General features: G+C 51.8%; 5 protein-coding genes across 7 annotated transcripts in view; 3 read left to right on the top strand and 2 right to left on the bottom strand.

Annotated features, from left to right (window-relative positions):
* Positions 1 to 27,664, top strand: part of cd2ap (CD2-associated protein) — a 157,567-nt gene that overhangs the window by 28,822 nt on the left and 101,081 nt on the right. The window lies entirely within an intron of this gene.
* Positions 528 to 6,735, bottom strand: ptchd4 (patched domain containing 4). The gene is made up of 3 exons (XM_052052972.1): positions 5,699 to 6,735; positions 4,257 to 4,752; positions 528 to 2,511 (listed from the first exon to the last, which is right to left on the bottom strand). The coding sequence occupies exons 1-3, from the start codon at positions 6,245 to 6,247 to the stop codon at positions 842 to 844; spliced, it is 2,715 nt and encodes a 904-aa protein (XP_051908932.1). The 5' UTR covers positions 6,248 to 6,735; the 3' UTR covers positions 528 to 841.
* Positions 7,212 to 7,830, bottom strand: LOC127592337 (intraflagellar transport protein 20 homolog). Its single transcript, XM_052053013.1, has one exon. The coding sequence runs from the start codon at positions 7,650 to 7,652 to the stop codon at positions 7,254 to 7,256; it is 399 nt and encodes a 132-aa protein (XP_051908973.1). The 5' UTR covers positions 7,653 to 7,830; the 3' UTR covers positions 7,212 to 7,253.
* Positions 11,777 to 22,101, top strand: cnih3 (cornichon family AMPA receptor auxiliary protein 3). Of its 3 annotated transcripts, XM_052053007.1 has the most exons (7): positions 11,777 to 12,064; positions 15,309 to 15,377; positions 16,456 to 16,503; positions 18,594 to 18,706; positions 19,719 to 19,865; positions 20,156 to 20,200; positions 20,959 to 22,101. In XM_052053007.1, the coding sequence occupies exons 1-6, from the start codon at positions 11,987 to 11,989 to the stop codon at positions 20,184 to 20,186; spliced, it is 486 nt and encodes a 161-aa protein (XP_051908967.1). In that variant the 5' UTR covers positions 11,777 to 11,986; the 3' UTR covers positions 20,187 to 20,200; positions 20,959 to 22,101. The 3 variants fall into 3 exon arrangements, with proteins under 3 accessions (XP_051908967.1, XP_051908969.1, XP_051908968.1); XM_052053009.1 differs by lacking the exon at positions 20,156 to 20,200; XM_052053008.1 differs by lacking the exon at positions 20,959 to 22,101 and having other exon boundaries at positions 20,156 to 20,326.
* Positions 14,967 to 27,664, top strand: part of myb (v-myb avian myeloblastosis viral oncogene homolog) — a 59,325-nt gene continuing 46,627 nt past the window's right edge. Inside the window, exon 1 of the mRNA XM_052052994.1 lies at positions 14,967 to 14,976. The gene's annotated coding sequence lies outside the window, so the exon portion shown is untranslated. The remainder of the gene's footprint in view (positions 14,977 to 27,664) is intronic.

Below are 27,664 nucleotides of genomic sequence, written 5' to 3'. Positions count from 1 at the left end.
GAGGCAAGATAGAAGACAAACGGAGTCAAGACACAAAAACAAAATGGCGGCCGGCATGTCCCACTTCAGCGTGAATGCATAACATTGAGCGTGCACTGTGCAAGGAATGACATCTAGTATACTGGTAACATTCCACTGTTTATTACTGGTCTACTGTGTTCCATCCGCCCCCCCACCCCACCCCCACCACCCATTTTCATTCTTTTTTTTTTCTTTTTTACGAAAATCATGTCAAAAATCTTTCTGTAGGATATATTTTCTTAGAAAACATACAAAACGGTATAATACATTTATTTTACATTTGGAATATCCTCTGGCTTTTGTTTAGGATCAGACGAGACTCATTTTTCTTATTTCCGCATCTTAACCGTTTTCCGCAAAAAAATGCATCGAAAGAGCAAACATACGCCCGGAGGAGATTTTTGCAAAGAATATCAAACAAGTTTCCATACATGCAAACGTACAATGCGGTGCCATGCAGACGCAGTCCATTTTGTCACCTCCCCCCCCTTGATCCCTCATGAGCAGTGCAATTGTTCTCCAAGACACACACACACGCACATACACACTGAGGAAAATAGAACATTTAATGATGCCTGGGCAGATTCATTTGAAGCTACTTTCCACGATGGCTAATTTGAGGTGAAAAACTGGCCAAAGGTCAAATGTGGAAAGACATTTCCAAAATAGGGACCAAAAAAAAAATTTTTTTAAGCTGTTTTGGAGGAAAAATCAATTGAAGCGGGTCAAGCCTGCAAATTCAACCACCTATGCGGCGGCGTCGTTTCCGCGGAAACCGTGTCGAATGGCGTCGTCGGGCTAGCCGAGAGGAGCGACGGGCTCAGACGTTGGTCACGTGATCGGGATTCTCCCGGACGTCGATGCACTCGATCTCCTCGCGTTCCCTTTCCCTCTCACGTTCGCGCTCGCGTTCTTTGCGCTTGGCCCGCTTCTTTTTCTTGCGTCTCTTCTTGGAGGGCGGGAAGAAGGTGAGGAAGACGGGCAGGATGACGAAGCAGTGGAGCACGGTGCAGCCGGCGGTGAGGAGCGAGCACTTGAACAGCGTGTAGGTCAGGTTGGAAGGCACGAAGACCAACGGGACGATGGCGATGACGAAGCAGGACGCGTTCTGCAAGATGGCCGCCCCGTGCTCCTCCAGCGCCGACTTGATGCACTGCGTGCGCGTGTGCTCGCTGGCCAGCACAAACGTGTAGAGGTGCGGCGCGCAGTGATCCACGGCGAAGTTCAGCGTGTAAATAAGGCACAGGATGGAGACGCTGTCCATGGCCACGCTCCACAGAGTCATCAGACCCAAGACGCCCAGCTCCACCGACGTGACGGTGAGGATGAGCCAGAAGTTGCCCAAGGGCTTGACCACCAGGAAGAAGGTCAGGATCAGGACGGCCAGGACGCTGAAGCCCGAGGTCAGGACGGGCGAGACCACGGAGGAGCCGTAGCGGTCCATGAAGACAAAGGTGGGATTGAAGGCGATGAATTTGATGCTCTCGATCAGCATGAGCGGCCGCAGCTTCTCCAGCAGCTCCACCACCTCCCAGCGCTTCTTCTCGGTGGTGCGCGCCACCAGGTACAGGCGCGAGGCGATGATGTCGTACTCCTTGCCGTCGCGGTTCCTGGAGAAGATGATGTCCTCCGTGAAATGCCGGTACTCGGGGCTGCGCAGAAAGGAGCCCCGGAGCAGGCGCACAAAGTCGCTCTTGCCCGAGGCGCTCACGTTGAGCGCGCGCAGGTAGCCGAAAAAGTTGTCCATCCAGGAGATCTTGTTGAAGCCGTGGCCCAGGGTCTTCAGGTGCTCCTGCACCGTGGCGTTCCAATACTCCACCGGCTCGTAGATGTAGAAGCCGATGACGGGGCTGTAGTTGCTGAAGTATTTCTGCTGAGTCAGCGCGTAGGAAACGCTGGGCGAGTCGCTGGCCAGGAGGTTGACGATGTTGGAGCCGTCGCTGATTTGGAGGCATCCCATGAACGAGAAGGAGGCGTAGATGAGATAGAGGATCACCACGAAGGGCTTGACGTAGGTGTTGGTGATCCACTCCGTGTAGTGCTCGCGCAGGAAGTGCTGGATGAAGTGGTTCTGGTAGGGGACGCTGTCGTGGTGCGCCGACGGTTCCTGGCCGTCGCTCATCATGCTTTTGAACCAAGTGGGCTGGCGCTCCAAATAATCCGCCGAGGGAATCTTGCAGCAGAAGACGCTGTGGTAGCGGTTCTGCTCCAGCTGCCCGGCGAACACCAAGCAGGAGCCGTAGAAGGAGAAAACGTACAAGTAGTTGACCAGGATGGCCACGCACATGCTCTGGCAGAAGATCTTCACCGACTCGATGTTGGTGAAGGGGCTGGCCCCCATGCCGAAGGTGATGATGTACAGCGAGCTGGTCATGGTGTAGCACACCATCACGTCGGCAAAAGCGTCCGCCACGCGCTCCTTGAAGGGAAGGTTCTCCCTCGTTCTCCTCCAGCCCGCCAGCAGCTCGAACACCCCTTTGGTCCCGTGACCTACGGGAGGTTTGGGGGGGGGCACACGGAAAACCAGAGACACACTTTTCAAACCTCTCCCGGCTGGCACGGCCGGATGAGCGCCATGCACGTTCTTTTGGAGCCGCTCGCCCCCCCCCCCCAACTCCCCTCCCTCGAGCGTCCTCAAATGAGCTTGCTGGGAACCGTCGGTCGGTTTAAAAAAAAAAAGTCTGAAGTCAGTGCGAAATGACCCCCCCACCCCCCCAAAGAAGCCGAAGCAAAACGAGGGAAGGAATATGTGCGCCACTCGATGCTAATCCGCTTTGGAGCTGGCTGTCAGAAAAGAAACCAGATTGCAAAGGGGCGTGTCCGACTGCGGACGAGATCGAAACTCAATCGAAATACGTGAGGGAGGTGAACAAAATCAACCCAAGATATCAATTCGCATTTTCGATTTCAAAATCATCTTGGGGCCGTTTCTAAATCCAGAGTGTCGCAAAGCCTTTGAGCGTTATTTATGCCCCGTGCGTTTGATTGCGTGTGAATATTCTATATCGGGAATGAACGCTGCAGCACGATCACCCATGGGAGTCGACACAAAAAAAAAAAAAAAAAAAATAGGTGTGGCGGCGGATCATCTCTTTTTCATGGGAGGTGCTGCAGGAAGCGCGCTCTCAAAAGAATTGAAGACGGGCTAAAAATAGCAGCTCCGAGCGACAAAGTCTTGCATTTTTCAAGGGCTTGTTGCCAATCAAACTCGGTAGAAAGAAGTCGTCAGTTGCGCTATTTGGAGATTCGGGCTATTTGGAGATGATTTTTGACGGGATTTTCTTGTGAAGTCAGATGAAGAGGAGAACAGGACGGGCGATATTTGCCGTTTTCCATCGCGGTCAGCGTCGCGCCGCCGCGGGCTAACTCGTTAGCAGAAACGGCTTTTCAGGGGGGGCCAGATTCAAGACGGGTCTGCGTAGCTGGGCCCTTGTAACCATTCATTCATTCATCTTCCAAGCCGCTTGATCCTGACTAGGGTCGCGGGGGGTGCTGGAGCCTATCCCAGCTGTCTCCGGGCAGTAGGCGGGGGACACCCTGAATCGGTTGCCAGCCAATCGCAGGGCACACAGAGACGAACAACCATCCACGCTCACACTCACACCTAGGGACAATTTAGAGCGTCCAATCAGCCTGCCACGCATATTTTTGGAATGTGGGAGGAAACCGGAGCACCCGGAGAAAACCCACGCAGGCCCCGGGGAGAACATGCAAACTCCACACAGGGAGGCCGGAGCTGGAATCGAACCCGGTACCTCTGCACTGTGAAGCCGACGTGCTAACCACTGGACTACCGGGCCGCCCTGGCCCTTGTAACCAACAAAAAAAAAAGAAACGTACGTGTCGTGAATTCTCAACAGGAGGTGCCACAGGAGGAGATTGGGGGAGGGGGGGGGGCGGCTGGGGGGGGGGGGGGGTGTCAGTATCCATTTCAGACGGCAACCCCGATGCGACGTTGATGCAGTGCTAGGAGGCGTACGCGTCAGTCGGGGCCTCAAGGGGGGGGGGGGGGTGGACATCTGCTGTCTCTAAGGTCCTGTCGCATCAAATTATAGACTCCATCAAGTCGTCTCCATCTTGCTGCAACGCCTCCTCTCTCCTTTTCTGGCGCTCAACTTCCTTTTCATCCCGCCTCCCGTACGTCACGCATCTCTTAATTAACGGGATCGTTTTATATTTGTAGGTCAAGAAAAAAAAGAAAAAAAACCCAGAAAGACAATCGAAACCGTACTCACCCATGGCGAAGAAGGGAATCCCCAGGAGGGTGGAATTGAATTTCCCATCGGATATGAAAAAGATCCCGGCGGCCGTCACGTTGGCGATGCAGATGGTCAAGACCCCCAGCAGGCCCAGGAAGGGCTTCCCCCTCAAACAGTCCCGCATGGAGCTGGAGATGGTGGCGGCCAGGAGCACCAGCACCAGGCTCACCAACACCTCCCCCTTGGCCAGCACCCCCGTCTGGTGGAAGTCTCGCCACAAGCTGAAGGAGGTGAGCGAGTGCACGTGCAGCCGCTCGGCTCCGCGCGGAGCTTCGCCGCTCGACAGCCGACTGACCAGGGCGCAGAATTCATTCTCCCAGCGTTCCGAGATGGCGTCCTGCACCACGGGGCCGTTGTCGCGCAGGTAGTAGGTGATCTGGACGGCGCGGGCGAACTTCACTTGTTGGTCGCGGCTGTTGGGGGAGAAGGACACGCCTCCTAGCTGATGACCGATGAAGGACACTCGGCCGTCCTGCAAAGGGGTTGAGAGGACGTAGCCGTTAGCGTTAGCCCGTGGCGATGTTCTATTTCGCATGGCGCGTGCTCGGTAGCGCCGCAAGTTGTTAGCGGGCCGCGATGCTAGCTTGCGATCGGAGCAGCCGCGGTATTTCTGCGGTATTTTTTCAAAATTTGAATTAGAAAGATCGTTGAGCGTATGAAATCGGGTCCCGATGTCATGAAAAACGGAGCGCTCCTCATGACACCGGCCACTTTGATTGGAAGTCATCTTTGTTCACGCCCACAACGGCGCAAACAGCCCTTTCGAACATGTGCCATGATACGCTGGCTCGCGCAGATTTTACACCGCGCCTCACGCCGTGCACAAAAATAAGACATTGCGCACGTATTCCGCCCTTCTCTCGGAACGCATCGCATGTGGAAATAAATCACTTTCCGAAAATGCAGCTGCATTACAAAGGGGAGTGGGGGGGGGGGGGAGGCTTTTGATCGGTCATGAGCAATTGTTGCAAATGGTGTATTCCGGAGACTGCGAGAAGAAGGTTGAGGTGACGAGAGAAGGTGGAAAATGAATTCCGATGGAGTCTATTCGTGTCATGCCGCATGTGGTGGCAAGAGGGAACCACTGCATTAAAAAAAAAAAAAAAAAAAAAAAAAGAGGGCATCCCCGCGCGTGTGCGGAGAGCCGAACACGCAACGTAGCCCATCGATTCACCTTTTCGGGAGGGTGAAACGTCGGAAAGCTATTGCAGATGTCTGCCTTACGGAGAGGGTGCCCCCCCCTCCCCCGTCGGCCGTCACATGTTCCGTGATGTGCCGCGCACGGCGCTAACGCGCGAATGCAACATCCATTCAGAAATCGCGACACGTCAATTTGCATCCTGCGCCATCGCTTTCCGTTTCAGGGGGGGGGGGGGCAAAGAAGCGAAGAACGGGGCCCGCGTCGAAGGCTGGCTCACCTTTAAGGTGGTGTTGGGGTAGCCGACGGGCACCTTGTGGAAAGTGCTGTTGGCAAGCACGGCCCGTCGGATGTCTTCGAAGACGCCGATGATATCATCCAGCAAGCAGCGCTCGTCTCGGTGGCTGAGCACGCAGAGGTGCGCGAAGGTGTAGTTGAATCCTTTGTACTGGACTCGCAAATCCAGCACCCGCTCGTGAACCCGCAGCACCTGGTCGGCCAGTTCCAGGATGTTGCCGCCCGACTTGGCCAGCAGGATCAGCCTGCCGTACCTGCCCGGGGTGTGTAAATCCGAGTAGAGTTTGTGCTTGGAGCGGTCGATGTGAAACAAGCTGTTGGCCAGACTTCGCTCGATCTTGGCCAGGCTGTGCGTCGGGGCCACCAGCGACTCCAGATCCGTCTCCGGCTTGAAGCGGCTCAGCACCGTCGACCCGAAAATGATGGTGAGGACGGCGGGCACGGTGAGGAAGAAAACCGGGTGTCTGCTGACGAACAAGCCGAGCCAGTAGAAGGAAGCCTTGAGCCCTCTGTGTATCGCTTGCCGCAGCATCCTCCACAAAAAATCCAGCCGGCGGACGCCCCGTCTCCTCCGATCGAGCCGACGTGTGACATCAGACCCTCGTTTCCCGGCTCGGTGCGATTCGGAAGACGAACGGCGCCGGCGCTGCCGCGCGCGCGCACGCGCGCACCTGCAAACGCAGCATTGCAGCAATTCGACGCAAAGACGCGCGGGAGACTCGCGGCGACGCTCGGACGGTCACTTTGTCGTCGAGCCCCTCCGAAAGAATCCGTCTCGTCTTCCTTTCAAGCCATTCCGCCCGTGCGTGTGCTGGGGGCGGGGGGCTGGGGGGCGGGGGCTGGGGGGCGGGGGCTGGGCAGCCGCGCGAGTGAGCGTGCGTGGCTCCCGTCTGCCTCCGCGCACGATTCGCCAGCGGTGGCGGCGGATGCTTAATTGTTGCCGTGTGACAAAAGGGCGACGCTGGTGGCGGCAACAGGCAAGGCGGCGACCCCCCCACCCGACCCCCCACCCCCCTCCTCCGCCCCTATTGTGTGGAGATTCGTGCCGGGTGGGTTGCACTAACACAGGCCGTGTGACATGAGCGGGAAAATTTCTTTTCGCATTTCTTTTTTGTATGAATTGACTTAACTATTCTGTGGCCTGAGAAATTGAATGTACGTAGCCCCCCCCCCCACCCCCCCAAAACAATAGACAGCATCCATTTATCTTTTGCTCTCCCCAGAGGCCACCGATTGACGCTCCCCTTTATAGATCGTAATGGAGCAACCTGATTGGCTAGAGGCTTGTGACATCATCGGCTTTCACAATCAATTCTTTTGACAAAAAAATGTTGTCAAAAGAATTGATTTTTTTGAAAAAAATTGTCATAACCAATGCGATCCAAACGAGCGTCACCTAATTCAGATGTTTTGGGGATGCTATGAAAATCCTCCGCGCGGACTAGGCGGCCCATCCCAACAGTTTTAATGTATTGCGTAATCAAGCATCAAAAATCTCCATCCGAACGACCGTCCCAATTTTTAATCCGATCTGACGGTCACTTGTGCAAAATGTACTGGTTAATAAACTCATTTTGTTCGGCTTCAACTTTGGACAGGGTCTCGTATTCGATACGATAGCGCTTCAGTTGCATCATCTTCTCGGCGATCAGGGCGGAAAGTTGCTGCCGTTGGGCCTCCCGCTGCTTGGCCACAAACTTGAGCAGGTTTCTCGTCCCGAGCGCCTTCAACTTTTCTCTCTCCGTCTCGTCGGCCAAGGCGTCCACCAGGTCCATCAGACCTCCGATGATCTTCAGAAACTGCACGATTTTGTCCAAAAAATCTTTGCAGTCTTCTTTCAGCTCCGCCGTCTTTTGGCTGACGTCGGGCTCGAGCGCTCGGAGCTTGTTGAGTTCGTCGAAATAGCAGCCCGCCTCTGCCAACGCGTCTTTGGCCATAGTTCTGGCGCGCACCTGTGGCGAAACCTCATCCTCAGGGACCAAAATTCTACGCCTTTTAACAATCACCACTCAAAGACATGCGAGCATTCTCGACGGAAGGGAGAACGAGAGTATTTCTGGAGCACTTTCAAACAGCCATCGCTGCATACAAAGTGCTGTACATGGAGCGATTTAACATACACAATAAAGAGTAAGACGAAATGGTAATCAAGGCGGTAGAAAGCACCAAGCAGTAAAATCAAGAACAAAAGAGCTCACCCTGCTGTACAAGATGGATGCCGGTCAGTATAATGGAAACATACGTTCATGTACCGTTTGAGGTCTGGTTTATCTTGGCGGTGGGGGGGGGGGGTTCCAAACATTCTTTTTGTCCCACTTGAGGGAGACGCGTTTGTGACGCAAAAGGATCAAAGCTTCAACATGACATCGTAACGTTGATGTCGAAAGGGCCCGCTGACTTGACGCTTTCATCGGCAAACATCATTCGGCGACAAACGACTTCAAAAGGCTTTTCCGTACGCTTGCTTGAGATATCAGCAACTGATTGCCAACACTCAAGACTGCCTTAAACTAACGAGTCAGCCCCCCCACCCGCCCGCCCCCACAAAAAAGGGGAATACCATCGTTCTTTGTTTGTGGGTGTAACGTTTAACTTTCAATTGTTGCTAGTCGTCTCAGTCTCGAGGAGGGGACGAATTGGCTGACCCCATGCCACGGTCAGTCTTGTGTAACGGGACAATGAAGGATGACCCCCCCCCCCCCCCCCGCCCTCCGCCACCCCGCCCATCCCCATCCCTCCTTCAGACAGACAAAAGCCTCAAAGTGACACAGCGCCGCTACTTCAACTCTAATGTATTTCATCTGTGCGCCGAGGACAGACCAGACCCAAGGGAGGGGGGCGGGGGGGGAAAGAGGATCCGCCGCCTCCTCAAAATAGCTTCATCGATATACGTCTAATGAGGAGCGGTCATGCGGAGGCATGACGAGCATATTACAAAGCGGCGGCAAGGATGACCTTTTCTCCTTCAGATGGCCCGGCCATTATTTTGAAAAGGTCCTTGGCGAGGATGTCCTTGGCCTCGGCGCCGCCCACTTGACACGCTCGCCGTCTTCCAGTGACACGCTTCAAATGTGACACTTAAGTAAATGAGTGAAGTGATTGTTTCCACTTTGGGGCTGAACAAGAAGCGCTTGTACCCGAGAGCCACTGAGAGGTGGGGGGGGGGGGGGCTTCATGAAGTGAAGCTTCGAGTGTTTCTGTTTCCATGGGGAAGCGTCAGCGAGTGAGGCGTTGCATCAAATCGGAGCGGAAGGCCGTCCGGGCCGAATTGGAGGGAATTTTCTTTCCCGCAACAGACGCGGCTTGGAAAAGAACATTGTTCTCCTCGGGGGGGGGGGGGGGGGGGGTCATTCATTTTAAATCCTCACCACTTCACTCTCCGCCCCCAACTCCCCTTCAGAAAAAGCACAGGGAGAGACCCAAATAAATAAATAAAATACATACATAAATAAAACAAGAGGGGTGGAGTGGCGGTGGGGGGGGGGGGGCGACAGCTGGAGGCAGCCATCTTGGACTTGGTTAAAAGCATCATTCCGGTCACGCTGCATCAGCAGCAAAAAGAGAGAACGGGAAACCCCTGTCGCAGAGGGTGCGCGCGCGTGCGTGCTCACTGCAGATATGGTTGAGGCGTGGGGGGGGGGGGGGTCATGGCGAGAGAATCTGTGCACTCCGGTTCGAAGGAAGGAAGGAAAGGCTTCAATGTACATAATCTATCTGCACATAAGCAGCAAAGCGGATTTGCTTTGGGATGCGGCATCTGCCGCCCTCGCTTCGCCATGACAACTGCCCCCCCCCCCTGTAAGAGCTTGGAGAAATCAGAGCAAAGGGTACAGCAAACAAGCGAAGGCCGCTTGACGGAATTGCGAGTCGCCTCGAAACCGCAGGCAAAGATGTGACAAGGAGCCTCTCTGATCGTTCCCTCTTTGCTCTCTTTCTATTCCGGGGATTTGAGACGCGTCTCTCGTCATCCATTTTTATCCATCTAACTGTCATCTTCCCACAGCTATTTTTACGTCCTCTCACCGTTGTGCAAGTCTGCAAGCACAGTTTGACAGGAAAACGATAACTCGTTTTAAAATCAGAAGTCAAGAATAATGACTGTTATTGTGCTTATTATTGCTTATAGATGACAATTTGAAATTTTGGGTCAGACTTTAGCAAGCATCATGGAACTTGACATCCCTGATTTGCTTTCACTGGGCCACATAAAAAAAAATAAACAACAATGCCTCCATGTGCTCCATCTCTGTGGTGGAGAAGGACACTGTGACTTTGCAAAAAAACGATTTCTCAGCAGGCAGCTCACAGTTGTCTCTCTCTCCCAGGAAGCTAATGGAGTTCTCTATCGTCTGTCACCTTGCGTACAACGCCAGTGCGGCGGGGAACCGCACAGAGGTTACAAAGATGCACTGGTGCAACTGCATTTTTTTTTTGTCTAATGGTACCCAAATGCAGCATAAATTCGGTGGGATATTATAGCTTTATTTTTAATTATTTCTTTGCGTTGTTATGATTGTCAGATAGCAAACAATGAACAGGAAAGTAGCATCGTTTCACTTTTTGAGGCGGGGAGTCGCCGTACATAAAGGCTTCAAGGCATAATGCGTCGGAGTGCGTCGAGAATGACATCTGCCGGTACTTTCTTGATATTGTCGTGTCGTCAGTTTCTCGTGTTACGTGACGCGTCGTGAACGTGCGCATGCGTAGTTCAGTCCGGAAAAGGGCATGTTCGCGACTACATATACTGTATTCATTACTCCCTCAGCGTTATTACCTCTTAATTTATCATAAATTGGCTGCATGAGCAAGTTTTACACAAATCACAGAGGTTGGCAAAATTTGTCCGCGCTTCAGGGAACGCTTCAGAAAACGGAGGTGGGCGATTTTGGACCGCGAGAGGAAATCCCAGAGAAAACCCACGCAAGCGCGAGGAAAGCATGCGAAAAGCATACGGGAGCCAAAATTCAAACCCTGAAGAGCACGACTGCGGTGCACACATCCCGACGACTCGTCCACCCGTGTACATGCAATGTGCAGTACAAGTTTATTTGTTGAGACTCATTCATTTCAGGTCCAAGAGCAGAGTGAGGAAATGAAGATTGCGACGTATTACAGCAAACAAATGCCGCCATCTAGTGGCCAGAGAATTAAAATACATCAGGCCGTCGCCTCTATTACGGCGAGAAGCGAATACAACAAACCCCTGTAAATAAAAATAACGAAAGAACAAACTCACCCTGGCTCGGCGCAGTAAAATATTCATTTTACGAAGGACCATTTTAGGATAAAGATCGAATGCGATTCCCAATTTTGTTGTTCTGCAACGTGGTAAACACCGACGGTGCTGAAACTTGATGATTTAAAACCACTGGAATGGATCGAGCCATGTTCTATGCACAAAAATGACCAGGAGAGGTCGCTAGTCGCCCAGACAAATATCTCGTGTCGACACAAGCTTGGTCACGTTGGGCAGCATTTCAACAGTATTGAACTGAACGTGTCATTTTCGTCTTAACCAAATGACATCATCATGCAACGAATATTTTGCAATGCGTGATCCTGTTTCCCTTCGTAATCATTGATGTTGTTGAATCGAAAACATAAATCACGATCAATAAAATCAGGCCGTCTGTCAAATCTGAATGGAAATCAATCACGTCCTCCAATCAATCTGCGATAGAAATGCTGCTGCGAGAGAAAAAAAGGCGAACCACCCAGCAAAATCAAAACAAAACGGTGAAATGAAATCGATTTGCTCCGCGCGTGCACCAGACGCGTGCGCGCGCCCCGGCTTGCGGGCTGTTATCAATCCACCTGTTCGCGCGCTTGCATATCACGTGCTCGCGTCCCTCTCCTCTCGAACGAATGGAGCATCCGTCGGCTCACCTCCCCCATCACGCGTCTGCATTTTTATTTGGATTGTTTTCTCGCAGCCAAGACGGCGACCGCTGCCTCTCGCCGAGCGTGCCGATCGGAGCCATCTCCAAGCGGTTTGGAATTCCGAGTCACAACAACCCCGCCGCGTGAGAAACGCAGCGAACGCGCCACCGCGAGCTTTTTTCTTTTCTTTTCTTTTTTTTCCTGTGTTGTGTTCTTTGACATGGGCGAAGAAGTCACGGTACCGGCAACACCTCGCCTTCTCGTGGCAGAGTGACAACTTTATTGATCACCACAGCCCCCGTTTTTTTTTTTTTTTTTTTTTTTTTGGCGCCCTCTCAATGGGAGCGCGCTTTTTTTCTGGGGAATTACCCGTCGTTTTGCTTCGCCAATTATGTTCACTTTTGCTGCCTTCTGCTATATGCTGTCTCTGGTTCTCTGCGTGTCGCTCATCTTCTTCGCAATATGGCACGTAAGTACTTTGGATGCGGTTTTATTTTTTTCGATGTCATTGGTATCGGCGGACCATTTATCCTAATTTGTGTGGAATCCATTTCCGTCAATGAGCGGCGCGCACCTGTGTCATTGATCTCCCTGTCGCATGAACCCCCCCTCTACCCCCACCCCCTTTTGTCACAATTGCTGCAATCTCGATCCGGCTTCATCAAACCCGCAACAATCTCCCTAAATCAATAAATCGAATTTCTTCCCCTGGTCTGCTCGCGAGTCCTGCAGCTGTCCACATCCACGCGTCATCAGATCCATCCTCAGCGCTCTGTGTAGGAATGACTGACTGCCTCATTTGAATATGATGAGATGGAACTTTTAGGACCTACGGTTGAGGTGGCCGATGCAGCTTTGCAAAAAAAAAACAAAAAAAAATCATCACCATCACAATTATTGGCGCCGTGATGAATCGAAGCCGATCATCAGCGACGTTTTCATTCCAAATGTGAGCTCCGCTGCATCTCTTATCAAGCTTCTTCTTAACCAGTCGTCGCCCACCATAAGGTAGCGTGTGAGGTTCCATTGAGCAAGACGAAATACTGAGCAAAGGCGGCCCCACGGCGGAAGCTTCAAGGCAGTGAACTGATGACACAAGAAAGTCCACCAAAAAATTGGAGATGCCGAGCATGGTGAGGAGCCAGCGCATCACAAGGCCTCCAACAACACAGCACAATCGGCATTGATTGCCAGATAAGCAAAAGTTACGATTTTGTTGGCTACAGTTGCAGAATATGTTGTGACTTATAAATGATATATTTACAGTCAATTCGAGAAACATTATGCATAATGTTATTGTTGAAGAAAATTATGCTCGCTCGTACGAGTACCCGTCAAGAGGCAAGCGGCGGCATTCTGGACCAACTGGAGACGCTGAATGGAGGAGCGGCTGACTCCAAAGTCAAGTGCATTCCAGCCATTCGGCTGAAATGCGATCAAGGCGTGAATTATTGATTACATTCTAATTGGGGGCACGGGTCCTCCAAAATGATGCCGCTAATTTCACATTTCTTTGAAAAATAAGGGACAGAAAACGCACGTGCTAGCTATTTTCTTTCCTAGCTAATTTTATGATTTGGACGCTCCAACAATGGTCTGCGTTGCGAGGCGCTCGATTGTGTTTTTTTTTTTGCTTAAGACAGCAGAAAGAGTGGCGCCGCCTTCTCACACCGACATGTCGACACGCAGCAGAATAAGATCAGGCCGCACGCGGAGAGGAAACAAAATTAGGGGAGCGTCTGCGTGTTGGGAATACGACGGCGGGGCTGTGGAAGCGCGTTGCTGAGCCGAGCACCTGCCGAAAGCCTCATTTACGCACTCATCATGATAACTCAGTTTTTTTTGGGGGGGGGGGGTGCTTTTAACGCAGAGTCTGAAATGGTGTTTACGCGGCGAGCGACGTCGGCCATTTTGCGGCCCGCCGTCCATTTTTCAGCGGCCCGCGACAACATTACTCTCATTTGACTTTCAAAGTCATTCCAACGCGCACCTTTGAGATTTTAAACACTGATATGGCTGAAACTGAGCCGAACAATCTTGTGCCATCTGCCTTGTCCTGTTTTTGGGGGGTTTTTGCGTTGTTTCTATTTTATTTTATTTTTTGTAGACAGAGGAGTACGGCTAGCATGACAACACGATCGGGAACGGTGACGGATGGCAAGTTTCACCCCAAGTAGATCTGCTATCATACTGCTAAAAGAGTCCTAGCCCGAGAAGAGAAGATCATTCTTCATTGAACCCCCCCCCCAGATCGTTCCCAAAAAAATCAAAATCAAAAATAGGATCCAAGACAGAACACTGTAATTGGAAGACGGCGTGTTCGTTGCGCGCGAAACAAAAGCACTTGCCCAAAAGGCGAGTTCACCGAAGCGATGATGTAGCCGTTGTAATTAACATAGCGGGTGACCCCCCCCCCCCCCCCCCGCAAGCTCCCTCGAGCCGGAACACACGCTCAACGCTTTTCACCAGGCCGACGGCGCTCGAGTCATTCCCTTCCCCGTGTAACGGGAGCCCTCCAACGTCCTCCGTGTGTCATTCAAGTTGCAAGTGACCCCCCCCCCCCCCCGCCCAACCCCCCGGTGTACCTCTGAGAGACGGGGGAAGTCTCTCAAAAGAGATCGAGGAGCAAAAACCGGAATTCAAGGTGCTTTGTCATTGTCATGAGATCCTGCGATTTCCAAAGTCACGCAGTTAACGTCTCGAATACGGAAATGGGGAAGAAATTCCACGGCTGAGCCGATTGATTGGAATCTCAATGAAGCACAAGAGGCGAGAGAGTTTTTGGCAGCGGCAAAGGCGTGTAGGGGGGTGGGGGGGTTGGGGGGGTTAATGGAGGTGGCGCTCGCTCCCCAACTGGCTCGGCTCAGCGTTGATCCACGTGTTCATTAACCCCCGCCGGCTCCTCATCCATCATCCCGACTGCGCGCGCTCGATTGTTTCATTGCACATTGCGCATGCTGGGGGGGGGGGGATTACGGGGGTGATCTTCATCCTTCCTTCGTCATTCATGTCATCTCGATACTACTCTGGTCTGCTCTGGATTTCTTTTTTTGGCCAAAAGCTCTTCATTAAATCCAACGCGCGTCGTATCGATCCGTCCTTCGTGCCTCCCAACGTTTGGTCGGCCAGGAAACGGATGAGCTTCATTTGATTTCCTGCGAGTTAAGTAAAAAAAAAAGGGTTAACGGCGCCAAGATGATTTATCAACATCGGGGAAACTGCCTTTTTCGGCTGTCTGCCTCCGCCAAGGTGTTGCGCACAGATACGACCCCCCCCCCCTTCCAGCGATTAAAGCGGAAGCCGACTGCCGGCTTACGGGCTGCCGTTGACCTCTGCGAAGCCTGCGGCACCGATTTCAAGACCTCTTGCTAAGCCAAAGGAAGGGATTCGCTCGATCTTGTCAAATGCACCTCAACAAAAACGGCAAAAAAACAAAATGTTTTGGTTCGTCTTTTCGAGCCGTTTTGCCAACACTCACCACAAGCGGCACGGCAAGCTTTGTCGGCCCACAAACTGGCTCAGAAGTAAGGCGATAAACCCCGAGCACGCTCGCCATCCGCTGGGTAATAACATGGAAACAAGATGGCCGCCGGTTACGCAGTCGAGGGAAATCATTTTTGCGGTCACGTCAAAATAAAAAAAAAAACTCACGTAAAAAATGTTTTTATAATTCAGCGGTCCGCTTGATTCCAAATTTCTGTTCCCATTTGCAGATCACAGCGTTTGATGAGCTCCAGGCTGACTTCAAGGTGCCAATCGATCAAGGCAATCCACTCCATGCGGTTGGTGCTTTTTGTCCCCCCCCCCCAAAAATATTTTGTTCTTCTTCATGTAACCGACTTGCAGAATAGTCATCAATGTTTGGGGTGGGCGAGGTCATCCTCAGGACAGAGGAAGTCATACTAAAAGGAGCCCCCCCCATCCCTTTTTTTTTTTTAATTCTTAGCCCAAAGTTGTGCCAGCACTGCATTAGACACCAGAGGCAAACTTTCTTCCCTTGAAATGACTTCTCCTTGTCCTTTGAAACGCTTAAAATAATGAAAAAGTGGCAAGAGGCCTTTTAGGCTCTTTTTTTTTCCTCACTCACGTTTTTTTATTTTTTATTTTACGAACTCTGAAATGAGGTCGATTCCCAGATGCGACGTTTGGGATGAATCGGAGACGGAAGCGCTTGACGACGCGATTGCCTTGTCGGCGTTAAACGATCTCCGGTTGATTTCTTTAAACGAGGTCAGCCCGAAAATTCGGCAATCGGAAAATGTGCCCCAACGCGGCCAGGAATGCGCCGCCGTCATTAAACTCCATTTCCGGGTCGCTCGCGAGAAGCGCAAGAACGATTCTTGACGCTCGACTTGAACCGCACAACTTCCACACGCTCCGATCTTACGAAGCGGCACCGCTGCCGGGGAAAACCCGGAACGCGGGGCCGCGGGAATTGCCTTGAATCTTTGATGAGGACGTTAAAAGCTAAAGTGAAGCGGCGGGCCGCTCCAGTCAGCACTTTGCCGAGTGCTGATTTGCGCCCGGGAAGCTTTCGACGCCTTATTGTACAAGCGCGAAATGGCGACGCATTATTCATACGCTGGCGGAACTATTTGGGAGCTTGTTGATGTCGCGACGTCAACTTCGTGCCAAGCGATGAGCTCTCCCGCCGCTCCACGGACAGTAAAGCCCCCCCCCCCCCCCCCCGACATTCAACCTCCTAAAATCAAAACCACCTCGAGCAGAAAAGCCGACACAAAACACCGCTCGAAAAGTCGATGGCCTCATCGCAGATCGTACGAGACGGACACCGACCGGGTGCCGTGAACGCACCTCGCCGACTTGCTTTGCTTTTGCTTTTGCTTTGTCGTCTCGCAGAGGGAGAGACTGCGAAACATCGAGAGGATCTGCAACCTTCTGAGGAAGGTGAGCCCGCCTCGTCGCTTTCGAGCCGCTTGTCTTGTTTTTCTTCTCATGACGATTTATTAGTTGGCGGTTTTGAGTCCAGCGCTTTGATTTTACAGATGGGAGTAGCAGCGAGAGTTTGGAGATTTTCAAAATAAAAGAGATGAGTGACGAGCCCCGAAGTGACTATTTCCCCTCTTTGAAATGCAGCGTTCAAAGAGAAGCTTCTCGTTGGGTTTTGTGGTCGCCTGAGGTTGTGAAACGGGAGGATCTGCGCCATGATGACTGTCTCCCCCCCCCACCCCCCCCCCGGCGCCCCCATTGAACTAGTCTTATTAATTTGGGTGAAAAACTCGGCTAATGTTTTGGAGTTTTTTTAGTTTTTTAATGCTGGCAAAGCCACAGTTGCGTTTCAAAACGAGCAGAAAAGACAGGGCGCCATTTTGGGGCCTCGCGGTGATGAGTTGAGTTGGCTTCAATTTTTATTTTTTGTTGTTTTTTTGAAAAAAAAAATCGGATTTTTGCTCTACTTGCTTTTCTGCACTTTTGTGTACTCTCTGAAACCGGCGACTTTCATCACTAAGAGATGGACGCCGGCTTATCCCGATTAAACCGTCCTCGATGTTTTGAGTTTGTTTGTTTATTTGGGGGTACTTTTCTGTGGCCTTCCCCCTAATTTTGTCAATCTCCCGCTTTCCTCGCTTCGGATTGTGGCTGGCGTCTTTCGAGGGCACGGCGATGAGCGCTTTTTCAAGGGCGGTTTTAAATGTCGGAAGAGGGATAACTGCCAGTTTCTGAACAACGCCGAGCCAAGCGATTGAAGAGATTTGACTCGAGCGGCAGCAGCCGCGGTGTCAGAAAAGCCAAAAGCAAAGAAAAGCTTTGCTTCGGAATTGAGCCGCAAGATCACCGCAACCTTCATTCGCAGTCTTGGGCGAGCTCATATCAAACGCGCGTCAGCCGACTACCTCCGAAATCGGTCGGGGTGGCCAAGATGAGCGACGTCATCGGCTTGGAACAAAAGACAAGTGGGCCGGGGACGGATCCGGAGAGGTGCGCCGCGGGAGATGCGCTAGCGAGCGTGCGCGCGGCATGGCGGGTGGGCCTCGCTAATTGGAGTTGGAGGCTGAGGATGAGGCGACCACCGCCAGCATCCATTGGCAACAATTTGCGAACTTTATATTTAGACTTTGATGATACGAAAAAGCATTTGGACTCGTAACGTCGGAGCGTTTTGGATTACACCGTCTGACGTACGACATCGACCGTTTCTGACCTTTGACACCGCATCTTAGCTTCAGAAGGCGCGGGTGGCTAATGCTGCGTTTTAGAAGTCGATATCGTTTGCGGACAATGTTAATATTTGAGCAGAAAGACGCTGGCAAAGTTAACGGGCCGGCGCCATCTACTGCCGAGAATGTTTGATGACGCTAGAAATGTTCATCTTGCCACCCGAACTCTCAGGATGGCGCGTCATTTATGGGTGACGGCTGCGCTAACGTTGCAAAGTCCAGCGAGGCGTCCCAGGAGTCAAATGACATTTCAGTGGTGGATCAGATGGACGTGAGGACGCCCCCCCCCCCCCCCACACACACACCCCCGGGGGACGCGGCGCTCCGTTCCCAGATGGCCGCCTCTGTCAACACGCGCATGAGTCGCCGAGCAATTCCATGACATCGTTGAGTGTTAGCTTGGCGCGAGGGGCTGTCCTAACTTTTCCATTGGGGGGGGGGGGCGTGCAGAAAAACGGAAGGATGAAAGAGCCGCTTTAAAAGGCGTCAACTTTTCAGAGCGCGGCGTGCTTGTTTTTCAGACGGGGATGGGCCGAGAGTTTTTGCCCCCCCCCCCCCCCCCCCGCATATGGAGGGGCTTTTCTGAGGGTGTCGGCGCGCTTTTAGAAAGGTGTGCGGCCGTTTGAATTATGCACGCGCAACACAAGCACTTTGTGTCAAACTGTATTTTTAGAAAGACTTCAGAAATAAATCCATAATGCATCAATGGCCATAAAACATGTTTGCGCCTCTGACGCTTTTTGCAAAGCCTCAACCGGCTGACTCATTCTCTCTTTTTCTGCCCCCCCCCCCCCGCCCCCAACCCCCCCGATCTTCCAGTTGGTGCTCCCGGAGTACTCGATCCACGTGCTCTTCTGCATCATGTTCCTCTGTGCCCAAGAATGGCTGACGGTGGGCCTCAACATCCCCCTGCTCTTCTACAACACGTGGAGGTGAACGCCGCGCTCGCAAATCCCGAGTCGCCGATTTTTTACATCGCGGACTACACGATCGCGGGAGAAAGGGGGGGGGGGGGGACACGTAGGACGTATTTTACGCCGCGTCGTGGTTCCCGTGGAGGCGTAGGAAATATAGACGTGACAAGATAGGGAAACGCGGAGCAGGAAAGGACTGTGGAGAAGACTACAAGGCTGTCGAGATACGCTCCACCGGCGGCCATCTTGCTCGCAGTATTCTTTCTGTATCAGTATGTGAAATATACATACAAATACTGCATCGATCCAAATATGACATCGGCGGAGGCCCCTGAAGGCATCGAGTGGAAATTAGGCCAGCATTAATTCTTCTCTCTCCGTCTCTTGCCGTCGGTGGCAACCCGACGGCTTCCAGTTCGCCCCCCCCCACCCCCCTTCTCCTTTCAAAGGAGACGAGAGGCAGGGAGAGAAAAAGGCGTCTTGCCGTTTTCATGAATCGGAGACTGCGCCTGATGCCTTCTGGCTACAGATGCCGCTTACCCCCCCCCCCCGCAGCCGAGAGATGAAAACGGGGGGGCGTGGAAGAGAAAGCAAATGCAAGCGATAGCTCATCCGCAGAGTCAAAGTCACATGCGCGTCTCCCCGCGAGAGCGTCTTCTCGTGACAGCCGTGCCCCCCCCACCCCCCCGGGGTGACGGCCGGCGTCATCTAACCTGACGGCCATTTCATTGGAGCTCCTCAAATGCCACCCGTCACATCAGCACATTCTTCCAGAGCGGGCGCGCCTGATGAGGGAACGTGTCAGTGAGGTACACCGAGCTCTTCTGACACACATGCCCCCCCCACCCCCTGCCCCCCCACCACCAAAACAATTCTTCCCTATCACTTCAAATCCAAACCGACACTCCGACTCTGCACTCACCATGACCCGAACGGCGCCTTATTCCTTTTTGCCGGCAAAGTGATTCGACACAATCAATGCCCCCCCCCCCACCCCCCACCCCCGCGTTGTGTTCTTTGCCCTCCGCAGTCGGTACTTCCATTCCCCAACGGATAGCAAGGAGTTGAGCTACGACCCGGCTTCGGTCATGAACGGCGACACGCTCAAGTTCTGCCTGAAGGAGGCCTGGTGCAAGCTGTCCTTCTTCGTGCTCTCCTTCTTCTATTATCTCTACTGGTGAGTACAACCGGGGGGGGGGACAGGGGGGGGGGGGCGTCAGACCGACCAACCAACCTCGCCGTGGCTAATGCATGTCAAGCGGAGCCTGTCGCATTCTTTGCTTCATTGACGAGCGCCTGAAGAATTTCCACGCGAGCGTCGCCGTCGTCGTTTGTGATGACCAAAGAGGAAAAAAAAATAAAATGTCTTGCTCTTGTCAATTTGTCGTTCCTGTCCTGCGCCGCCGCGGCTGATCGTCATCCCTACGGATCTTGTTCCATGCGTCACGCTGGGGGGGGGGGCCGCAGTGTGTGGAACCTGGAGATATCCCTCTCATAGCTCGTACAAAAAAGGTACCATCCTTCCATTTTCAACTTTCTTGGCTTGGTGTGCTTCTTGATTCTTTTCGTCCATGCCCCCCCCCCCCCCCCCACACGTGCTTCTTTGGCCAACCGCCAATTCCAACATCCACAGCATGAAGGTACACCGGCCATCTGATGAGAACGACTCCAAAATGCAAATTGAAAAACATTTTGCGTGTTCAGTCAGTCGCCAAATTGGCCGGAAACGATTCTTCCATGAACAATTTTCGATGCTACGCATGCCATTTGTTTGTTTGCCTTTTTTTAATGTGAACATTTATAGAATGAATGAATGATTTATTTTTTTTACACATTTGTTTCTTCCCCCCTCCACCCTCCAAAAAAATCTCGTGGCAGGCGCTCAAATCAACCGGGGCTCATTTGCTTGGCAGCTGCGTAAAAGCTAACGGGACATGAAATTGAGCGACATCTGTCGCTTGATCCCGCAGCGGCCAGAAAATCAGCTCACGTGACACACTTGCACCTTGATCAACTTTATTATCGACGATTGAGGAGATCGATCTCGAACGGCGTGCGACATAAAAACATCATACGAATGCCATCTGGAACCAATCCTCCATTTTGGACGGAGCAGTTTAACTCGCCCGAAAAAGTTAGCGGACATTTTGTTTTTCTTTTTGGAAATTCATTTTTGGCATGAAAAAAAAAAACAAAAACACGATACCCCGTAACCACCCCCCAAAAAAAGTGTCTCCTCACCCCCCCCCCTTCTTTTTCTTGTGTTTCAGTCTGGTCTACTCGCTGGTTACCTCATAAGCGACACATCGACACCCAAAGAGCCTCTGGACACGCCAACTGCCCTATTTTACGAATGCTTTTTGCCAGACATGTAAACGGACGCTTCCTTTGCCGCTTCCCTTTCCGCCCCAAGGCGAAGGGACGTATCCGTGCTCGACGACCCCCCGCCCCCGACCCCCCCTCGCGGTTTGACCGATCACCTCCAGTTGACGGCAACTCGTTCTCACGTCTTGTAGCAGCGACGGTGGCGCGCGGGACGACAAGCACAGTAGCATTTGCACAGTTTGTCTCAGGCACAGCAGTACTGCCCCCCCCCCACACCCCACACCCCCAATCCGGCACAGCTCGGACGCCGTCGGAAACGGGGAACGTGCGCACGAACCGGATCACGTTTCTAAAAGGAAAATTTTCAAAACTTTTTTTTTTGGGGGGGGGGGCGGCACGGACGTACATTAGGACTTTTTGGACGCACTCTTTGTCCCACGGACACGTATGTATGCGGCGAATGCCTTGTTCACGTGGTTTTAGTGTGGCTCCATGAGAATTTTTTGCGCACGCAAAAAATTTGCGCACGCGCACAATTGCACAAGTCGTGAATTTATTAATCTTGCACAGCGTTTGCGATATTTAGCCGAGTGTCGGCGATGGCGTCTGGCGCGCCGCCGAAGGTCTTCCAGTCCGTCCAATTGAAAACTTTTCGACTTTGATTTCACCGAGGGACCAAAACGCTCTTTTGGTTAATCGTGTCAGTCAAGTGTGAGATTTGAATTGCATCCCAGTTGAGTTGAATGATTTTTTTTTTTTCTGTCGTTAAAAAAAAAAAAAAAAAAAGAAGAAGCGCACGTGGACTTTGGCCAATATTGGCGCTCGCACGAAATACAGCGCCTATGCTTGCGCCGACATTACGTGGCAAATTCGTCAACGCAAGAGTCGGCATTTCCCAAACCTCGTCCGCATCCTTTTTGTGTCCGAGTCCAAATCGTCTCCCGTGGCCGACATCGACGTGCAGTAGATTGGAAGCCCCGCCTTTATTTCCCCGCCCCCCCCCCTTCTGTATTTTTGTCATTTTCTATCCTGACCGTGGATGTGAATTGAGATATTGTTTATGAAATAAACTTCTTTTAAAATCAAAAGCGCACCTTGTTTCGATATCAAAACGGCGCCGGATGGTTTCGACATTTCCACGTGAACGGTTCGCATCAAGCGTCAAGCTTTCATCTTCAAGCCGCCGAGTCACACTGAGCCCTTGGCTCAGCTTTCCCCCCCAACCTGGGGGGGTCTTTCTGTACAACTCGTCTCTTTCCTGAGCTTTTCGCAGCACGGGAGCCAATTTTAATCCCCGCCCGCATAGAACTGAAGATGCAGAATCCAATAAAATGCAATTAAATACAAGAGCCCGTCCGTCTCAGAAATGGTGAGAGATGATTCCGTTTTGGTCAACGCTGGCAGACAACCACAGTACAAAAAATGAATAAATGGAGAAAATGAGACATGAATCTTGAAATCAACGACGCCGGCTGTTGATATTCCGTTCAACTTATGAACCTCAACCGTACTTGGAGAAACTAAAGAAATCTGTCGCATTTCACGCTCCGTCACTGTATCCATTTCCAATAAAATGGCCGCCAACTGCGATGTTTCGTACACTCTGAACATTTCCAGATGTAAAAACATGTTTTGTCGCCGTTACGGACGATCGTCAAAATGGTCGATCGTCAAATGGCCATTTCGCAGTCTCGGTCGGCCGAGCTTCGCCCGGGAGACTCGCTTTCGGAAGCAAGACGCCATTTCAGCGAGATTCGCTTCCGTTGACCGGACGTGTTTTTCAAAGCACGTGCTCAGGAAGTCCGACGACAGAAGGGGGGGCGATCGCCAGTGTTGCTAGGCAACGCAAAGGAATCCCCCCCCTCTCTCTCTCTCTCTGCGGGAGAGCTAATTAGCCGAGCCACATTGGTCTCCTCAGCGCCGAGCTGACCTTCAACACTGCTCTCTTAAACAAGCCCCCCCCCCCCCCCCCCATGCTGCACAAAACAACCACACAGCTTTTGCTCCAGGCTGAAAGCTGACGAGCGCGGCGCAATCGCCATTTTTCGGTCGGGCTGCGCAGCTCACCAAGCCAAATAATACTTGAGTAGAGGAAGAGCAATTCGTCGACCTGGTGTAGGAGCTTTGTCGTCTTGCACACACACCAACACACACACGCGGATTGGTGGGATGATGCTAAAGCGGAATTCCCGCAGTGTCTAAAAATAGAATGTCTCTCAACAACAACAACAATAAAAACTCCTACTCTGGCATCCCTTCACTGTCTCGTTTTAGAGTTATTCGGAAGACGCTTTGAAATCTTGAAACGGCTCCTTACCTCGGAGCCGGGTCTTCGGGTCCTCGGGTCTCCGGACGGGACACGATGAGTGGTTCGGTGGCGTAAGCGGAGGCCGAGCGGGGACTGAGTCTTCTGCCAAGGCCGCTCGCTGGTCCAGCTTTCAATCTCAATTTCCTTCTTTGGCTTTGGACTCGGCACGAGACTTGATTTGGAGTTGGGACTCTTTTTGTGCTTTCGACTGTCGTCGCGATTCCTTTCGTGTTGTTAGTCACCATCGTCCGTCCCTTTTCCTTTTTGTGGTGTTCCGTGGCCTTTTGTGCGGGCTTTGCGGCTCCCCCATCAGCGCACCTGCCGCGGCGTCACAGCTGCCGGTCTTCACCGGTCAGTCGAGCCACCCGATGCCAGGTCGGGCGGCTTTCTTGCCGGCCCGCCAAGCCGCTGACGTTTGAGGCTTCCTGTGCAACTCGTTTCGGTTGCTCGGACTGCTTTTGCTTTCTGTCCCTCTTGATGAAAATAAACCAGATCTGAGTTCTGTGGTCCTTTTGCGCATCTCAAGCGAGCCCAACAACAGTTTGCTGTTGTGTGGACGATTTTGGCTCCCGTGTACATACAGCGATGGCCGAGTCGCTCCTAAAAGTTCACCACTACGCGGAATGTGTTTTGTTTTAATCGTGCCTTTGTAAATGGATGGCTCTACGTTAGGAATGGGCAAAAAAAAGGAGAGCTTGGCTTCGTTTATTTTTCTTTGCAACTCCCGAACGAACGCAGTCAATTCACGGAAGCAAAAAACACTTCCGGCTTTTCTTAGCCAATCAGATGCAAGCACCAGAAGAACGTTTCGGCAATTATTCAACTGAGTATCATTTAGGTAACTGTAACATAAAATAATATAATTCTCAAATGATAATAATGAACAATTTAACAAAAGCTTTCACTATATTCATTTTTTTTCAACATTTCTCCGGGATCGACTTTGTGTCCATTCTGCTACTCGACGCTGCCCGGCCTTCCTGCAATCTCTCGCTTCCTCTTTCCTCCATCGACGCCACTGACACGTTCAATTAAACAGGACGTATTGACAGATGGACTGTTTTTTTCAGCTTTCTTTTAACACCAGACGCGACGTAGCGCGTGAGCACCTTTGCTTTGTTCGTTGGAGTGTGCTCTTTGTGTTCCAGCTCAGCGTGGTCTCCATTTCGCTCCCAGCGCGCACATCCTGGGTTCTGTTTTTTTTTTTCCCCCCAACCCGCGCCGCGTGGATCCGGGCCATCGATATTAACAGCTGGCGGGAGCATATGAATACGCTTACAATCAAAGTCAAAAGAAAATGAATTTACCATCAGAAAATGTGAACCTCGTAACACCCAAGAGCAATTGCCTTTCATAAATTGAACGGCGACAGGCCATCCGTCTCTCCACTTTCTCCGTCTATGCTCATCAGCGTTCCGGCCAGAAAAAAGTAGAAAGGAGAAGCAGGGTCATCAAAAAACACAAAGAAAGTCTTGAAACCCCCTCTTGATGAAAGCGTGAAGTGACAGTCCTTTGAACTGAAAAGAAACGATGACCAACAGGTGCGACGCTGGAGGAGTAGCCCTCTGATGCCACCTGTTGGTCACCAACAGAAACGTCTCAAGCCTTCAGTGCACCTCACGAACAGTTTGGGAAGTGCAAGAAGAAGCCATTCAAGTTCAAAGGCGCTCTTTGCACTTGTCATAGCAACAGACTAGCAAGAAACGGAACGTCTAGATTTATTGAGGTGAATTAAAAACAACAACAACTCATGAAGATAAAAGCGCCTTTTCCTTCCTTCGGCACACGAATACAAATGCAGATGGCTCGGAACGCGAACCCCAGCTGGTAACGGGAACACAGAGGGACGACAAACGAGCCGCAAACGATTTTCATCACGCGTGACGCATCCATTAGACGGATCACTGAGAAAGGGGGGGGGGGGAGTGTCGAAGGCATTCGCACAGGAAACCGCTCGATCAGTTCGTGCTATCGTGGGCGTGCAAATTCTTCTGCTGGACGCGGTTCAAGTTTGAAGGGGGATGTGTGCGCTTTTCTCCGGGTAATGCCCTTTTCTCCCACGCTCCAAAAACCTTCCCGCAAGGTTCACGGAACACTCGAAATCGTCCCGAAGAGAGACAGTGTGAGCGCCCACGGTCGTGTGGGGGGGGGGGGGGGTGACCTTAAGCAGATAAAAGGGAAAAGCAGCATGTTTTTTTTTCCCCAAGCGTGACCTGAATGAGTGGTGGTTGCAACATCCCAAAATAACATGACCCACCACACTTTCAAGGACGAAACTGATTTTGAGAAAAATACCCGCACGGGGCAAAATGGCCTTTTAGCAACAACACTATCAAAGATTAATTAGCGCCGACCGAGTAGCCGCTTCGTTAGGGCCGCTAATGACTCGTCGAGGCGGTCGTCCGACCAACGGCTGCAATTTCACAAACATGCGCTTTGATCCGCCGTTTCTGGCCAAAATAAAAACAACATCCTATAGATTTTTTTTTTTTTTTTTTACTGCTAGGGAAGGAATGTGCTCCCAGAATAACAAGCTGCGCCTGTACGTGACGGGTCAGTATGTAGGGAGCCATATCGGGAAGCGGGAGCGGGCGCTTGCGCATAAACAGCGAGAACAAGAAGAGGCAGTCCCGGGCATCCCTTTGATGCGTTTGATGTTGGGTGCGCTCAAAGGAAGCGCCGTGGGGGCTGAGCCAGACATGCGGCAGGAAGAAAAGCACCGAGCGATGGAGACTGAAGGAACGCACGGCAAATGAGAAGAAGAACAATTCGATTCGGGCGGCCCGGTAGTCCAGTGGTTAGCACGTGGGCTTCACAGTGCAGAGGTACCGGGTTCGATTCCAGCTCCGGCCTCCCTGTGTGGAGTTTGCATGTTCTCCCCGGGCCTACGTGGGTTTTCTCCGGGTGCTCCGGTTTCCTCCCACATTCCAAAAACATGCGTGGCAGGCTGATTGAACACTCTAAATTATCCCTAGGTGTGAGTGTGAGCGTGGATGGTTGTTCGTCTATGTGTGCCCTGCGATTGGCTGGCAACCGATTCAGGGTGTCCCCCGCCTTCTGCCCGGAGACGGCTGGGATGGGCTCCAGCACCCCCCGCGACCCTAGTGAGGATCAAGCGGTACGGAAGATGAATGAATGAATGAATGAACAATTTGATTCATTTTTTTTTTTTTAACGTGGGGGGGAGGGGGTGCTTAATTGTGTTTGAATGCCATAAGAGAAAATATCATCGTGGTATTGGGACAGACCACCTCAAGATGGACCAATGATCCGCCAAAAACGAGGGATGACTGCACTGCGGGCTTCGTCAAAGGCCCGAATGATGACAAGCAGCACAGAAAACGGACGGACAGACGGATGGATGGCGACAATGACACCCCCCCGAAGGTTGTTTTGCTGGCTTTCCTGCTCTGCGCCATCCGCCTTCTCTCTTGATCCCTTCTTGGCCGCCGACGCGATATCAATGACTTCAGCGAATCCTCGTTCCATCCTGATCATTCGTTTCCAATTTTGAACCGGCGTCCCGACATTTGTCCCTTTTGTCCATTTTGCCTGTTGGATTTGATTTTGGTCTTTGTGTCGATACGAACGTAGATCGGTTCTTACCCCCCCTTTTTTTTTCCCAGTGTTATTTAAAACGATTACAGCCAGCGCTCTTCTTGAAATTGGATTAATGTAATCCCTTCCGCAACTAATCTGTCATATTCCAAAACGGCGGCGCTACCGTATGTGACAAGCAACGTAAGATTAGAATAATAATCAAGAGTATAACCTGAACGAGAAACATCTTCGTCACCTCGGAAAAGAATACGCCGACTTCTTGAAATACCCGAAAGAAGCCGCGTTTCAAAATGACTGACGCGAATTTGACTCAAAAGGAATCGAGGCCGCATGGAGCGATGGTTGAACCATAAGGTTCACATTCCAACGTTCCCCTCTCGACAGACTAGAGCCCCCCCACCACATCCCCCCTCCAATCAAATTGATCCATGCGCCCCAATGGTTAAGATTCCGGCAGACGTAAAGTTAAGGAAACACATTGTCGTCGAGAACTCTGGGGAAAGATGTCAAACCTCGAGAGCAAGCGTTTTCAGTCAGGTCCGGCTCCTCCGGCAGGTTCTTCATTCCGACAAACATTCGGCTCGAGTGTGCCAATCCGGTTGGTCCCAACATGAGGAAGCGAAGGTTTAAGAGATCCTAAAAAAAAAAAAAAAAAAACTAATGTTAAAATCATCATAATACTGCTTGCCCCGCCCCCCCGACCACCCAAGAAATTGGTAAAAATGTCAAATTGTACCTTGAATCCCAGTTTGCTGTCCAGATTTTTGCAGCGCCAGAAAGCG

This window comes from Hippocampus zosterae, chromosome 19, assembly GCF_025434085.1.
Source record: "Hippocampus zosterae strain Florida chromosome 19, ASM2543408v3, whole genome shotgun sequence".
Taxonomy (NCBI): domain Eukaryota; kingdom Metazoa; phylum Chordata; class Actinopteri; order Syngnathiformes; family Syngnathidae; genus Hippocampus; species Hippocampus zosterae.
Note: the sequence above shows the minus strand (reverse complement) of the source record. Positions and strands in the feature narration are given on the sequence as shown.

Bases quoted from the DNA above. Each gene is read 5' to 3' on its own strand.
- ptchd4 (XM_052052972.1), bottom strand. From the start codon at position 6,247: ATGCTGCGGCAAGCGATACACAGAGGGCTCAAGGCTTCCTTCTACTGG. The intron at 4,753-5,698 runs GTGAGCCAGCCT...ACCCCTTTGCAG, and splicing joins ACCCCAACACCACCTTAAAG to GACGGCCGAGTGTCCTTCAT. The intron at 2,512-4,256 runs GTGAGTACGGTT...AACCTCCCGTAG, and splicing joins GATTCCCTTCTTCGCCATGG to GTCACGGGACCAAAGGGGTG.
- cnih3 (XM_052053007.1), top strand. From the start codon at position 11,987: ATGTTCACTTTTGCTGCCTTCTGCTATATGCTGTCTCTGGTTCTCTGC. The intron at 12,065-15,308 runs GTAAGTACTTTG...TCCCATTTGCAG, and splicing joins TCTTCTTCGCAATATGGCAC to ATCACAGCGTTTGATGAGCT. The intron at 18,707-19,718 runs GTGAACGCCGCG...TGCCCTCCGCAG, and splicing joins CTCTTCTACAACACGTGGAG to TCGGTACTTCCATTCCCCAA.
- LOC127592337 (XM_052053013.1), bottom strand. From the start codon at position 7,652: ATGGCCAAAGACGCGTTGGCAGAGGCGGGCTGCTATTTCGACGAACTC.